Genomic DNA, 15,129 nt, shown 5'->3' with positions numbered 1-15,129 from the left:
ACACTCAAGGAATAGGTTTGATCAAAGACATTATATTTGATGCTGTAAGTTTATTCTGAAATCTTCAATAATTTTCAAGGTGTGAATGTACATGGAGATTGGAAGAAACATGTCACTTGTTACTATGGTTGGAATGATAAAATATAAAGCCAGCAAATTTTCTGAAGTCAAACAGTGGTATATTTTCAGTCTCGGTTGAACTAAGTGTTCATGCAAGTGTCTGGCCGTGCAGCAAGCTGAACAAAGCCAAACCCAGGGAAGAGAAAGCTGTGAGAAACAAGCATTTACAGTCTCATCTGTCTGGATATTTTTCCTATAGAGGCAAATCTTCCATTGTACTAACAATTTAGATATCCAGTCTTCATCTGCTGTTGTGTGGCTTTTGACTCTGGTCAACGTCTTCTCATCCATGGCTCAGACCCCCTTAACCTCCCTGGCCTATCCTTCGGACTCAATGAACCAGCGCACAACTTCAACATCAGGTTCGATGCCCAGCTTTCATTCTTATCCCACATTCAGCTCCTGACCAGTGCCTGCAATCACCTCCCATCTCTCCCCAACTCCGTGTCATGCTTCACCACTGTTAAGCGCTCCTACAATGCTTCCCCATGTTAAGAGCGCTATATAAAAGCAAAGTCTTGTGTATATATAGCACTCATAATAATAATTGTGTAACGCTGATTGATGTTGTAACACAAGGGTTAACATGCCATTAAATCTTGAGCACATGTTATGAATCTAGGTGAATTTGTTCTGCAGCATACACCTCACTCTAATGTGAATGTTGCTTTGTACAGTTACAGTACACAGTTGTCAAATCTACTCCAACCATGGAATCTGCCATTGACCACAAGTTTCCTGCATGAGTCTTCTGCACAACAACAACAAATTACATTTGTATAGCGTCTTTCATCAACATGACAGTACTTTGTTAGAGCACATGACATGATACGGAGGATCAAGAGCTGTTATGTCAGGTACATCACATTAGATAACAAGAATGGCCAGTGATGCAAGAAGGCTGTATAATCACTATGCATTATAAATACAAATCCAGATTCTCTTTGCCAGAAACTTGTTACCACTTAGTTGCTTTAGTTGTACAGTCAAGGAAGCAGTTACAATTACCAAAGGGTGACCTATTCCTGCATTTAATGTCTGCACAAGTCTCCAGAGCATAACAGGTTACTAAATGAAGCCTGTTATTTTCTTTCATAAAGAGATTGACATTCCAACCATGGCAATGTAAATAGAGAAATGTCAATTAGAATAATTTCTCTCATACCCAATTATTCTCTTAAATGCAGTGTACTGATCCATTAAAACTAAGGTGTCACAACAAGAAACCATTCCCTTTAAAGTTGTACTGATAGCAGATATTGCTGCTGAGGTGCCTTGACTGCTAACCCCATTTGTATTAAAAAAGCAAAGCATTTAGCAGTCCATAAATCTCATTATGTCTGCCATATTAGGTAAAGTGGATAATTCCACCACTGTCCATCAGAAAATGATTTCCAACAGCCAACTCAATCTTCATCTCCAATTCTAAAATCTATTCCCTGCAAATACATTAATGTTGTGCTTTCTTGGTACCTCATTATTCCCTGTTGCGATGGTGGATCAGGAAAAGCAGGAATGTCCCAAGTTTGATCCCTGGCCTGTTTTGATTTACCAGCTGAAATACTAAGTGTTAGAATTTGGGGTTGAAAAACCTCTCCTAAGAAAACCAGTAATGTTTAATGTTCAACAAGAGAACATAAATTCAGGGTTGTTGCAATAAAAGTGGGGGAGGCTTTAAAATATATTTTCTTGCTCAGAAGTGTATGAAATACACAAATGAAGTGTTTTGTAACATCTTGAACATGTGATAAGGTGCTATATCAAATACAAGGATTATTATTATTAAATGGTGTTGAAGCTGAGCCCACAAACTCATATATAAGATATGGGAAAGAGGAAAATTGAATTATCTCCAGTGGAAGAGCAAGTACCAGCACAGATACAATAGACCTCCTTCTCTACTGTAATCATTTTACAGCAAGCAGGCGCTCTCCCTGGAGTCCCACCCTTCTTCACAAAGCCAGAGTTCAAATATATTGCTGGTCTATTAAATATGGCTATAATAATAATAATAAATAATACATCATCTTAAATGTGGCTTTTTAAGATTATGTGTGAAATGAGCTGCTGGTCTCATTGCCTGGTATTGTTAGTTTATTAGAGGAATGGAGTATCTGACAGAGCACTTTCAAGGTTTAGATTCAAGTTGCTTTGTTAATGGCTGCCGGAGGACATGCACTGCTGGTGAGCTGCACTGTAACTGACCTGAATTATCATCAAACAGTGAGATTAAAGAAAGATCCATAAGAACACATTTCTACACTTCAAACTACAATAATCAGATATATGCCTGAAAGGTGTATCAACTTGAAGCTTTTTTTAATATTTGTTGTGACTAAAATCACATGAATCTTTATTTTCCAAAAGTAAAAATAAAGATTCTTGTGATTTTAGTCACAGCCTATATATTAAAAAAGGCTTTGTGTTAATAGACTAAAAAAAGTATGTGAAAATGACACAATTATTTATTTTGGTTAGAAACTTCATCACACATAAAAGCTTTTATACCCAATGGGTTTTTTTTCAGGGAGGGGAGAGAGGTATTTCTGCCATTGCATTCGCAAACTAGTCAAATACTAGCCATCACTGTGTTTAACAAACTGTCAAACACACATCAAACATATAACGTCCATTTCTATTTTTGTACTTTTTGAGAAATCAAATTAGTATAGTACTTAGCATAATTATTCTTATGAACACACATTCTTGTACTTTCTATAGTTGGCATAGTTATTCTAACAAAAGATTATCAACCAAAACATTGGTGAGATAGGACAATGCATGTATGAGCAGTGAGCTGCTGTTACATGTGAGCAATCTGGCACAGATGCCATGGGCTGAATGGCACCCTTCTATAGGTTTGATCCCCTTTAAAACAGGTGAGCCGTTGGCTTGACTGACGTCCTCACCTCCTCACGAGCAGCCGGCCGGATCAGAAGGAGGCGGGTGCCATAAATTAATTAGGAGAGTGGCAAGACAGGACCCTTGGGTGCCACAGGCTGGGGTTGTTTGGAGGACGGGCTGAAATCCTCCTCAGGGCTTAAGACTTTCCCCTCTCAGCTCAACCTTAAAGAGCTGAGTTGCAGATAGATTTGGGGGCTCTGGCCCTAGCTCCCCACTGCCTATGCACCCTTTTGTTCAGAAACTTTCTAGGACTCTAGGTAAAAGACATCTTCTGAAAACGTTCATAAAAAAACACTTGTTTGATAAGTTTTTTATGTTAAAAAAAATCTGTAGCTAACTGCATAGCAACGCATGTGGATTTACTAAATTATGTATTGTACCACAGTTTTTCATGCGACTTGCATTACATACCAACAAGGTTCTTGTAATCCACCAGGTCAAACATCACAATGGCCACTGCTGACCAGGTTACAATTAGAGCCACGACTAGGAACCAAGCTGCTGGAGAGCTGAAAGTTGTGGCAAATTCATCGGAGACGGTTTTCTTTGGCACCTTTGGCACCGGTGTTGGGACAGCCCCATTCTTGTTATCAATGATGGTGATGGTTGCTGGCCGACCTAGAAATATTACAACCAGATTTAGAATATACTGTGTTACAGATTAGAGGACAAATGCAGTTCTAAACATTACACTATAGTTGGGAAAATGTTCACACAGGTTATAGGGTTAAAAATGAGCACAAAAATGGATGTGACAATCATATCAGTATCACAACTGATCTGACTCAATAATGTAGTACTAGAAATTCACAGCAGTTCTTCAAAGGCTTTTTATTTGTCTTCAGACACAAGTGACGGGAGACGTTTTAGGTGTTGCAACCGTTTCATCAGAGTCACAAAGAAAGTCCCATATATTTTTCTAGTTATTGAATTGTGAACCTGATCATAACTCAAATTGAAGATGGTAGCCACAAGCAGGTGGCTTTATATTTTTGGCAAGCTTTAGTTTGTGGCTTACATTTTAAGAAGTGGAGAAGTGTTATTTCTGGTGATTTCTGCCAAGAACCCAGTGATCCATTCTGGCTGGAAACCTTGCCTGATGCTCCCCAGCCTCTTTGAATGGAAGCCAGTGAGTGCCAATAGTTTCACTAACCTTATGACAAACTACCACCCCACTAATCTGGGGTTCCAACCCTACTTTTAATATTATGCTGATAATGCAACCAGAAATTATCATTAAAGTTTCTGTTTAGAGTTCCCTTGCGAATTGTTCTGTGATTAAAAATGAGTCCAGTACATCATTGAAAACTCTGCACTCTGCTTGGAAAATGCTAATTAATAGATCAGAAGTCTTCCATTACAAATAAGTGAAAGAGTACCATTAATTCCATGTATCACTCAGTGCCAGACTAAGAACTTCAAAGAATAACCAATTTTGGATCGTAGCTTCTGAAAAAGCTTGCAATACAGTGAACAAAACAACAGACAAATAAGCACAGACTCCCAGAGTTTAATCCCCAAAGTAGGAGATGCCTAACCTTCTGATTTCTTGGAAATCCAGGTATTCAAATAGTGTCAATTTTTTTGTCACACCATTAAATAATTCATCCATTTCGGTATAGATCATTTCACTCCATTTTTTTAGTAGTCTCAAAATATTGCTATTGCATAAATTGTGCAACTGATTCAACACAGAAACGAATGAAAAGAAACATCAAATGAACCATATAGAGCTGCCACTGAACAGATCCTTTACAGCACCAGAGTGATCAAGTGCCTGTGTTACACACAGTCATTAACTCATTAGTACTTTGCCCACAGCTACAATGACCAAGCAGTGGCAATTACTCTTGTTAATGATTTTTTTCCACAGGTGGTATGAGACTGCCAGTTTATGATTTCACAGTATGTACACAGATATTAGATAATGTAAAGAAGCTAAATCAGAAAAAAGCAGAACACAAAGAAACCATGCACAATAAGTCATTAGTATCTATGACCTACAGCACATTCTACAATGCTTATGTTATTATGTTATTACAAGTGAATTATGAAGATCAGTCAGTGCTATTTCTATGGACAAATTACTGATGCAGATAGACATATTTCATTCTTCTACACATATATTAATTATATAACATAGAAAATTAATGTTTAATCTTATTTTTTTCTTTGTTGGAATATTTACTATAAAACCACCTGAAAATCTTACCATATATTTTATAGGCAGTAATCCAGAGCTCCAAAACACTGTACTATTTGTTCTTGGGATTCCCTGTCCATTGGCCAAGTTTTCTCTCTTATTCTTACTAAGCCCTCACACTAACCCAAACCCTAAATCTTTCATTCTTACTCAATAAAGAGAGTCACACCTGTAGAGTTTCATATCGCAGCCCTGTCATCAGTAGACATTCAATGTGATGGTTAAGCAGTTTCCTCAAAGGAAGCAGAAAACCTGAGTCATTCTTCTATTACCAGATATCTAAAAAAAATTGCAGAATCAAGTTGACAACATGGAGTCAGTAGGTTATCCGCCATTACTCTCATCTGAGGAATGGTGCGTGGTGTCTAGAGATCCAGTGCCATGGATCGCTAACTTCCACCTTAACAGGGTTTAACATCTCATTCGAAGGATGGCACTTCCAAACATGTAATCTTCTCCTAAATCTGGAGCAGAATTTTTGGATCAGATGGGACTGGAGTTCAAAGTCTCAGCATGTGGGTATCAGAGAATAAATTACATTTGTCATTGCCCCATTCTAGCCAGATTTCTCTGTATCAAGAACACAGGAGTTCATGTCAGGATTGAGTGAGACAGTAATATGATAATAGTGAATCATATCTTGTCTTTGTTTATTGCTGCCACCATGAATCTGAACAAGATCAGTTAAGTGTCCTTAAATTCAACCTTAGAAGTAGGATTAATTTGATGAATATGTTCATTTCACAGCAAAGTAAATGAAGTAAAAGCAATGCAATATTTCAGTAAAATATAAAGATGGTTTTAGCATGCTGGTGGGTTATGGCAGGTGAATATGATTAATACAACACATAAAATTTGCTGGCAAGACAATTTCTGTTATTTGGGATATAATTTGTGGTATTTGAAAAAGGGTTGGGAGCTTGCAAAGATTAAGTAAAGGAGAGAGAATAAAATACTCTCTCCCCATAGCTGTCTCTCTTGCGCCCCAACCTTTTATAGAATTTTGTAGTTTTCAGAAATCCCTGACCTCAATTTCAACCATTCAGGCCTACAATCAAACTTAACACTGCCCGCTGACTTTTATTTTGCAAATGTCAGGAATTGGACCCGATTCTTCATGGCTGTGATGAAAAATCTATTAAACCATGCAGCTGTGTCTGAGTACTCTGTTAGCAATGCCACTGTTGGCTGTCACATTGCAGAAGAATGCAAGATTTTAAATGGAATCGAGAAATCAAAGCCAGAACATAAATTGAGATATATCGAGTCAGCAGAACAAGAGGGAACAGATTTCTGGTTGCAGAGGACACAGGTTTAGGGTTGAAAAAGGCAATTTCAGGACAGATACTAGGAAATATTTATTTATTCAATGGGTAATTAACAACTGGAACTGGTTACCAGGAAAGATCTTTGAGACCAGGACGCTTGACTTATTTAAAAAAGAGTTGGATGCTGTGATCGGAGGACAGTAAACTGGATATCCTGCAAAGTTGAGATGAAATGAGACGAGTCATTTAAACACACTTTGTGTTCTTGTGATCTAAGGGAAATTCACTCAGCACTTGCTTAAAGGGGAATGAGGCTGTGAGCTTACTATTCTTGCTTCAAATGTTTAATACTGCCAGTGAGGTACAAAAAAGGGGAAACATTTTCTTATGATACAGGTTACCAAGAAGGGTCTATCAATTACTTTAGTATGTATATATATTATATATTTATGTATATCATATAGTATATATGTATATATATAAATATTCATTTAAACACATCAGTAACTTTACATTCATTGTGAGTTTTATGACATGCAACAGAGAATATCAACCATCAAATCATTCAATAAAATAACCAGTGTCGCAACTCAACTCAACCACCGAGTCACATGGTATTACAGCATTACAATGAGGCCTTTCATCACCAAATATACTGTATATACTCAGATAGATTTAATGTGCTGTGATAAGTTAAGCTGTTTTTAACAATCTCCCTCAGGAGTTTTCTGAGATGTGCTGCCTGGGTATTATCGTGTAAAGTCAAAAATAATTTCAACTACTTTTATTTTGTCTTTCTTCTTAACAGTGTTTTATACAAGCACATTGAATTGTGTGGATGGAGACTCTGAAAGGCAGACACAGCACTGGCAGCTTCTGGCGGTCTGATTTTCTACTGATATGTAAGTCATTGGGATTGGTAATGTTACAAGTGAAGGGATTTCAGTTGTAAATGAAAAACAACATGTAACAACAACAACAACAAATTGGATTTATATAGCGCCCCCCACGCCATAGCTGAAGTGAATACACTCAGGTCTATCATGTCATGTTTACAAACATTACTGATTTGTTTTATTACATGTTTATAATGTGATTTGCCATTAGAGACCACACAACTCGGTTCCAGAAGTAAGTTGTGATGGAGTAGCATTCCCTAAGGTTGGCTAAATATATTTTAGTAAAATGTGCCCTGTACCCAAATCCGATTTTGTTAAGTAATCCTGTTACAGAATATCACAAATTAGACCCCACTGCTGGTATTTGAAATCACACAAAATTGACCCAATTGAGATCAATCCTATTCATGTTATCAATTGTATTGAATAAGGTGAACAAAAGTACTTATAGTTGAAAGAAAGTGTCGAAATCTGCGCAGTTATTTAAGAGGATTACCTTCTGCACCGGGCAATGTGTAATGTACTTCTGGCCCACTCACTCCCAATGAAAACTGGTCCATGAATATCATGGATGGAATTGTTGGATAAACCCTGAAGTAAAATGGACGTGAGAAGCTTGATTGAAGTTTTGGTAATGGCAAGAATTGATGGGAAGAAATTTAATGAACCCAATTAAATACAATATATGGAGAAATCCAGAATTTACCCACAGAAATTTATAAGATAAAGATACTAAAGTTCTCGGCAAATATATATTAGCTACTATCGGAGTCTCGAAGATACCACAGTGGTCTAGATAGAGAGTTAGTTTAATGTCTCATTAATCGGTGGGCGAGCTTTCAGTTTTCAACTGCACACAGCAGTGTCCCACAAATAGCCATAAAGTGAATGATCAATTTTATTTGGGGGGTTGTTGGACAGGACAGGAGAAACACCATTTTTTTTTCAAATAGTGTGATGGGATCCTTAACATCTACCTGAACAGACAGACCGGGCTTGAGTTTAACGTTTCATCCAAAGGACAGCACCTCTGACAATCTAGCACATCCCCAGCACTGCATGGAGTGTCAGCAAGTGAGTTCAATGTCCTGAGGTGGGTTTTGAACCTACATCCTTTATTATTTTATAAACATACCAAAAAGAAGAAGTTCTTATTCTATAAACACTTCAGATGGTATTTAACACATCAATTACAGAATCCGTACAAACCTTGTGACTCACAGGTGAGAACAGGACTTTAGGTCATCCTCCTGACGTGAAAGGTGCTATACAAATGTAATGTTTTAGTGTTGAGAGTACTACTATACCAACTGAGCCAGGCTGAAGTAAATCTAGGACACTTTCTCAAAGAAGTACAAAGATATAAGTTTTCACAGCAAAAAAGATGATAATCTTAGAAATTGAGCACTGAGGTTCAAGGAACTGGTGGAACTTCACAAGGATAGGGCTGATACGAGAAGGGAAAATATTGAAATGATTCAGTCTCTGCTCAAAAAATGACTGCTTAACCTTTTCATTATTGAGTGTCAGCCTGGCTTAGTTAGTAGCACTCTTGCCCCTACGGCAGAAGGTTGTGGGTTTAAGATCAATGTCAAGACTTAGAAATTATGATCAAAATTGACACTCCAATGCAGTACTGAGGGTACACATTATTGTTGGGGTGCCGCCCTTCAGATGATATGTTAAACTGAGGTCCAGTTTGTCTGTTCAGATTGATGTTAAAGATTCCATGGCACTATTCAAAAAGAGAAGTTTCTCTCAGTGTTCTGGCCAATAGTCATTCATTTTGTGGTTGTTTGTGGGACATTGCTCTCTGTCACATTCACCTAGAGAATACACAGTCACTGTACAGCAAAATCCTGTGAAGAGCTTTGAGACATCTCAACGACTTGTTCGGGTACTCTATAAATGTAAGGATTATTTTTAATAATACAGAGCTGGTTGACCATAGGACTCTAATAAAATACCTAAAATGGCATCCAGTGTTGATTTGCTTTGTTTTGCCTATTCATTTAATTGCTGAGCTCTCCCCAGTCCCAGATGTATAGGAATTGAATGATGAATTTAATTATTGTTTCGACACAGTCGATCACGCCATCCTCCTCCACCGCCTTTCTTCTGTCATCCACCTCAGTGGGACAGAACTCACCTGGTTCAAGTCCTACCTCACAAACCGCCAGCGGTACATCTCCCCTAACGGCTTTTCCTCCCGCTCTCACCCGGTTACCTGCGGGGTACCCCGAGGATCCATCCTTGGCCCCCTCCTCTTTCTAATCTATATGCTCCCTCTTCGGGATGTCATCTGCAGACATGGGGTTCACTTTCACATGTATGCGGACGACACCCAACTCTGTTTTTCTACCTCACTTTACGACGCCCAGTCCCCTGATGTTCTGTCAGTCTGCCTGTCAGACATTAGGAGCTGGATGAGCGCGAATTTCCTGCAGCTAAATATTGACAAGACGGAAGCCATACTCTTTGGCTCTTGTCAACGTCTTAAATCGTATGGTTCTCACCTCCTCCACCTACCCGACCTCCCCCTAAAACTCTCTGAACTCGTACGCAACCTAGGCGTCAGGTTCGTCCCCCAATTATCCTTCCTCCCCCACATCCAGTCCCTCACCAGCACTGCTATCTTCCACCTCTGAAACATTGCCCGTCTCCACCAATATCTCACCCCAAAAGCTGCCGAAACCCTGATCCAGGCCTTTGTCAACTCTCGGCTATTCAAATGCCCTCCTCGCTGGTCTCCCCTCCACTACCATTCATAAAATCCAGGTCATCCAAAACTCTGCTGCCCACGTTCTTACCCGCACCAAACATCCCCCCCACCCCTGATTTCCCCAGTCCTTGCCGGGCAGCACTGGCTGTCTGTCCCAGAGAGGATTGACTTCAAGATCTTCACTCTTGTCTTCAAATCCCTCCAGTTCTCTGCACCATCTTACCTCTTTGACCTCCTCTCTCCTCACAACAGTGCCCATTACCTTCGCTCCACCGGGTCTGGCCTCCTCCTTGTCCCCTGAATCCTTCAGCCACTACGCCCTGAGGCTCACTCTCTTCGCCTCATCCTCTCTCTTCCTATTTTGAGGTCTCGGCTAAAGACCTTTCTTTTCGACTACGCCTTTTCACCTTTTTCCCCCTCCTCCTGGCTCAGCCCCGGAATCCGTTATTATGAAGTTGTTGTTGTTGAAGTGCTCTAAGACGCCATCCAGCATGTAGGGCACTATGTAAACCCAAGCAGTTGTTGTTCCTATTTTAAATCATTTTCAAACTGCTTCATAGGAAACTATATTATCCAAGATGCTTGATTTTCTTTAGTTATAATAAATTACATTTTGTTGTATCAAAACTATGAATAGAATTTTATTCACACGAATAATAAAGATAATGAGAATAAAAATATTTGAAGCTAAGCCCTGCTATAAGCATTTTGCAAGGTCAGATCTAATAAGCTTTGAAAGGTCTTTTGTGATCACAATGAAGAGTCAAAAGTGCTAATGGAAATTGAGCACCCGGTGGTTCAGGATATCTTTCCTTCACTACAATCAGTCAATATCCTAAAGGACCAGCAGATGAAGCTAATGACAGCACAGCTGCAGTTTTGCTGAATGCATCATTCACCATTCACCCACTTATTCACACAACCAGCACGCAATAGCATGTATGGTTTCCACTGAGAAAATTGTTCAGTTTCCTCCTGCTGCTTAATAGGTCTCTACCAGTTGGGACCTCCTACAGAGATAGCCAACTGGCTGTCTGGATTAAAGATTTTGATATAAATAACCTTTATGCACAACACACTGGAAACATCTATGATGAAGATGCCTATCATAACACAAAGCAAATTTCTGCTGTTGCACCATACATTAAGCACAGCACCATTATTCACAGTGCAAAGAACAGTGCATAGTTCAACATAATGCCATGTTGTTCATACTGTGAACAATGACCCTTGAAGCAGATATGACAGTATTTAATTTAAGAGTTCACTGAATGTGAACTAAAGTTTTATGTGTTTGAAAATAAAATGTGTTCATATCATCTCTCTGAGAGAATAGACCATACAAGGGGTAAATATTCCAGCCTGGCAGATGGCTTCATGAGTAGCTTCTCAATATCTGATCTCATGCTGGTAACTGCATGGTTAGGAGCAAATGTGAAGAATTTCTAATTGCAGAATGAAATAGAAGAGGCTGTAGGTGAAGCAGATAAATTATGAATTGAGCTACTACTATGTTAATGATATCAAATGAAAGCAACATTTTTTGGGGGGATGGGGGGGTATTAAAAGGGAAAGGATCTGAATATATTTTCGATTGGTCTTTCTGCACAGAAATTAGCACAGGAATCCAAGAGGACACATTTTCATATAACAAATAGTTGTGATAGGCCAAAGGAATAACAATCAGTGTCGAGTCAGTTGTCTTTTAGAGAAGGAAGCTACCTGTTTGCAACATAGGGATAAAACAAATGTGACATGCGGTTTCATAATTATCACTAGAATTTTGTAATGTATGGACAGATATTAGTGAACCACTCACTGAACTAGTTAAAGTGGCTAACTGTGTGCGTTTGTGTGCGGGGGAGAGAGGCAATCCAATTAAATTGCCACATTACAGTTTTAAATCATTTAAAGAGTCTGCATACAAATGATACATGTCTAGGGAGGTGGAAGATCTCCCAGGTCACAAGTAATGACAGTGTCAAACGATAACAAATTACTTTCCATGACTTTCTAAAACCAGGACTATTCTGCTTGTGGTTATGAAGGTCAACACTCCTCTGAATGCTTTCACCACAGAGTATTTATGACTTGGATTAAAAACATTCCACAATGTAGATCCCAATTTGTATCCCTGAAATCAAACTAAACTTCTCACAGGTCTCTGGTTAACTCGAGGCAGATATAGCTATCTTCCTGTTTGGTAACTCTTTTACAATGACCGAGGTCTCACTATCTTTTTTCACTCAACACACCTGGATTGGTGACCAGTTTCTTTACTTATGGGGGCTCAATTTCTGCTTGTTAAAGGGCTGAACTGTGATAAAATACAGCTCTATATGGATTGATCATGAACAGCAAGAGTCATGAGCCACCCAGAGGTTACTCCGGTGAACCTGAGTGTTTTATAAATTATATGCCAAAAGTTCCCTCAAGAGTACACTCAACAAAGAAATACATTTTGTACATGACTTAGTTTGCAAAAGAAATATGGCTTATGAAGGGTTCAGCATACAAAACCAACAATTTTCTGCAACACAGTTCTATTTATAATGTACCACTAGCTCACATCACATGAATGGCATTTACAAGTAAATCTTACACTCTAAAGCAAAATCATTTATATCCACTAATGGAACGCATTGTTTTGTATTCAGGCAAAGATATACAAAATTGTAGCTGTATGTTCTAATGACTATCACACCAATCTATAAAAAATAAAAAAAAACATTCTAGAATAATAGCTGAAAGGCATTTCCCTATTAGAAATCTTGTAAAAATATGAAGCAAAATCAATCCCATCAAAGAGCACACATGGATCAATTCTATCTGTCTGTTGCTAATTAATTAGTTTTTTCAAACAAGTATATTAAAGAGGAATGACTTTGTAGAAAAGTAACTTTGTTTGCTTGGACAATTCAGTGATGTAACCTTAAGAAGTGCAGCATATTGTGACTCATGTGTTTCTGATCATGAGGCGTGGCCCTTCTGTCTTTTCAAACAGGAACAAATAATGTTTACACTGTTTCATGAAGACAGTGACTTTTTAAAATGTTCATTTATTTGGGCCTTATATAAATCAGTTCACTTGTAGATCTATTAATCATATATGACTAATATCCACAAGTCATCCCATTTATCTTTTAATTTTTAATCCTTGCATTTGTTATAGCGCATCATGGAGTCCTGTAGCTCAGTGGTTAGAGCACTCGCCTCTCAAGCGAGAGATCTGGCAGGTCGAAATCTTGGGCAAGTTTCCTTACTCCACACATCTGATAATAATGCCTTAAGAAAAAAAAACACAATTATAAAATTGGTAACTTCAATCTCAACAGTTTGTTGGACACTGCTGAATGCAATTGGCTGCCGCGTTTCACCCACAAATATAGTCAATTCACTTTACAGTATATTGTATGAAGTGCTTTGAGATGTCTAGAAGACGTGAAAAGTTCTATATCAAATGCAAGGATTATTATTATTATCCCATTGTCGAAACATCTCAAGGCTCTTCACAGGATTGTACTCTAAAGCATAGTGACTGATTTCTGTAGGTGAACAGCTAATTTGTCGTGGCTATATCTCACACAGCTATCAACAGCAATAACAACAAGTATGATTCCAAGCTGGGGGGAGGGGGAAGGTTACAATATGCACAATATGCAAAGAAGAGGCATGACCTGAAGATGGGGAAGGCAGGGGCAAGACAGAGGGATAGAAGAAGAGCTTCCAGAGTTTCAGGGCATAGTGGCTGAAAGTGCGACCACCGATGGTGGAGCGAAGGGTATGAGGGACATGAGGAAGGCTGGAGCCAGTCGTGCGGAGGCAGCTGTTTGTGGTTTGGGCCATGATGCCTAGGTTGCACACTGGTTCGCTGAGTCTGAGGGACAACCCAGGGAGGTTGAGGAGATCAGAGCCGCAGGAGTGAAGACATTGACGGGAACCAAGGTATATAGCTTTCATCTTGTCGACATTTAGTGGTAAGATGTTTGCGCTCATCCAGGCCTTGATTTCTGCCAGACAAGCCAACAGAAGATCGGCGGACCTGGAGTCGCAGGTGGAGGAGAAGTAGATTTGTATGTCATCCCCATACAGGTGGAAGTTTACTCCATGTTGCAGATGACATTGTCAAGAGGGAGCAGATAGATGAGGAAGTGGAGGGGACTAAGGATAGACCCCTGGGCTACCCAACAGGTGATCGGGTGGGGGCAGGAGGAGAAACTGTTTGAAGAGACAAAGTAAAAGCGGGTTGTCAAATGATAAACTCAAACCGGCTAGTGCGGTCCCACTGAGGTGGATGAGGGAGGAGAGGCAGTGGGTGGGGATGGTGAGGTTGACTGTCGAACGCGGCAGAGAAGCCCAGGAGAACGAGGAGGTAGAGGGAGCCCTTGTCACAGAGGGAGAGGACATCGTTTGAGACCTTGATAAGCACCTATCCACCTAGTGAGGGCTGAAACCCTGACTGAATCTCAACAATGAGTATTGTGTGTATTGTATTGTGTGGCGTTGTGTCAACTTTGGCATTGATACTAATAATTAATCATTAAAAAATAATAATAATTTGGTCACTCAATCCACGACTGTTTGTGGGACACTGCTGTGCACAATTGGCTGGTACATTTCGTCCACAAAATATACAGTCAATTCACTTTACAGTATACTCTGTGAAGCACTTTCAGATGTCTCAAAGTGTGATAAGGCGCTATACCAAATTTAAGGATTATTATTATTAAATCTGCATTTTTTGGATGTCAAATGATAAACTAGTGACTATCTTCCTGGGATTGAGGGAGAGGGAAGGCAAGGGGTACTCCTTGGAGCTGAACTGACTCCAAGGTGACATATTTGGCAACGGAATGTCAGAATCAAGTCAATCATCTGTGATGGTCTCTAGTCCAATTCTTGAGCCAGATGAGTCCTCAATATTCTAGGGCACTGCTCATAATACCACAGCCAGTCTGGCTCATCAGCAGGACTTCGACTGTTCATTCCATTCCAATAAGCATCTATGGAATT

The 15,129-nt window shown here is 39.3% G+C and overlaps 1 protein-coding gene across 5 annotated transcripts in view; it reads right to left on the bottom strand.

Moving 5' to 3' along the window:
• The window catches only part of trdn (triadin), a 258,959-nt gene that overhangs the window by 230,569 nt on the left and 13,261 nt on the right, over positions 1 to 15,129 (bottom strand). For all 5 annotated transcript variants that reach the window (XM_042333199.1, XM_042333200.1, XM_042333201.1 and 2 more), the window contains exon 2: positions 3,436 to 3,642. In XM_042333199.1, coding sequence (XP_042189133.1) covers positions 3,436 to 3,642 — 207 coding nt within the window. The remainder of the gene's footprint in view (positions 1 to 3,435; positions 3,643 to 15,129) is intronic.

The sequence above is a fragment of the Callorhinchus milii genome, unplaced genomic scaffold, assembly GCF_018977255.1.
Source record: "Callorhinchus milii isolate IMCB2004 unplaced genomic scaffold, IMCB_Cmil_1.0 Scaffold3, whole genome shotgun sequence".
Taxonomy (NCBI): domain Eukaryota; kingdom Metazoa; phylum Chordata; class Chondrichthyes; order Chimaeriformes; family Callorhinchidae; genus Callorhinchus; species Callorhinchus milii.
This window is presented reverse-complemented; position numbering and strand designations above follow the sequence as displayed.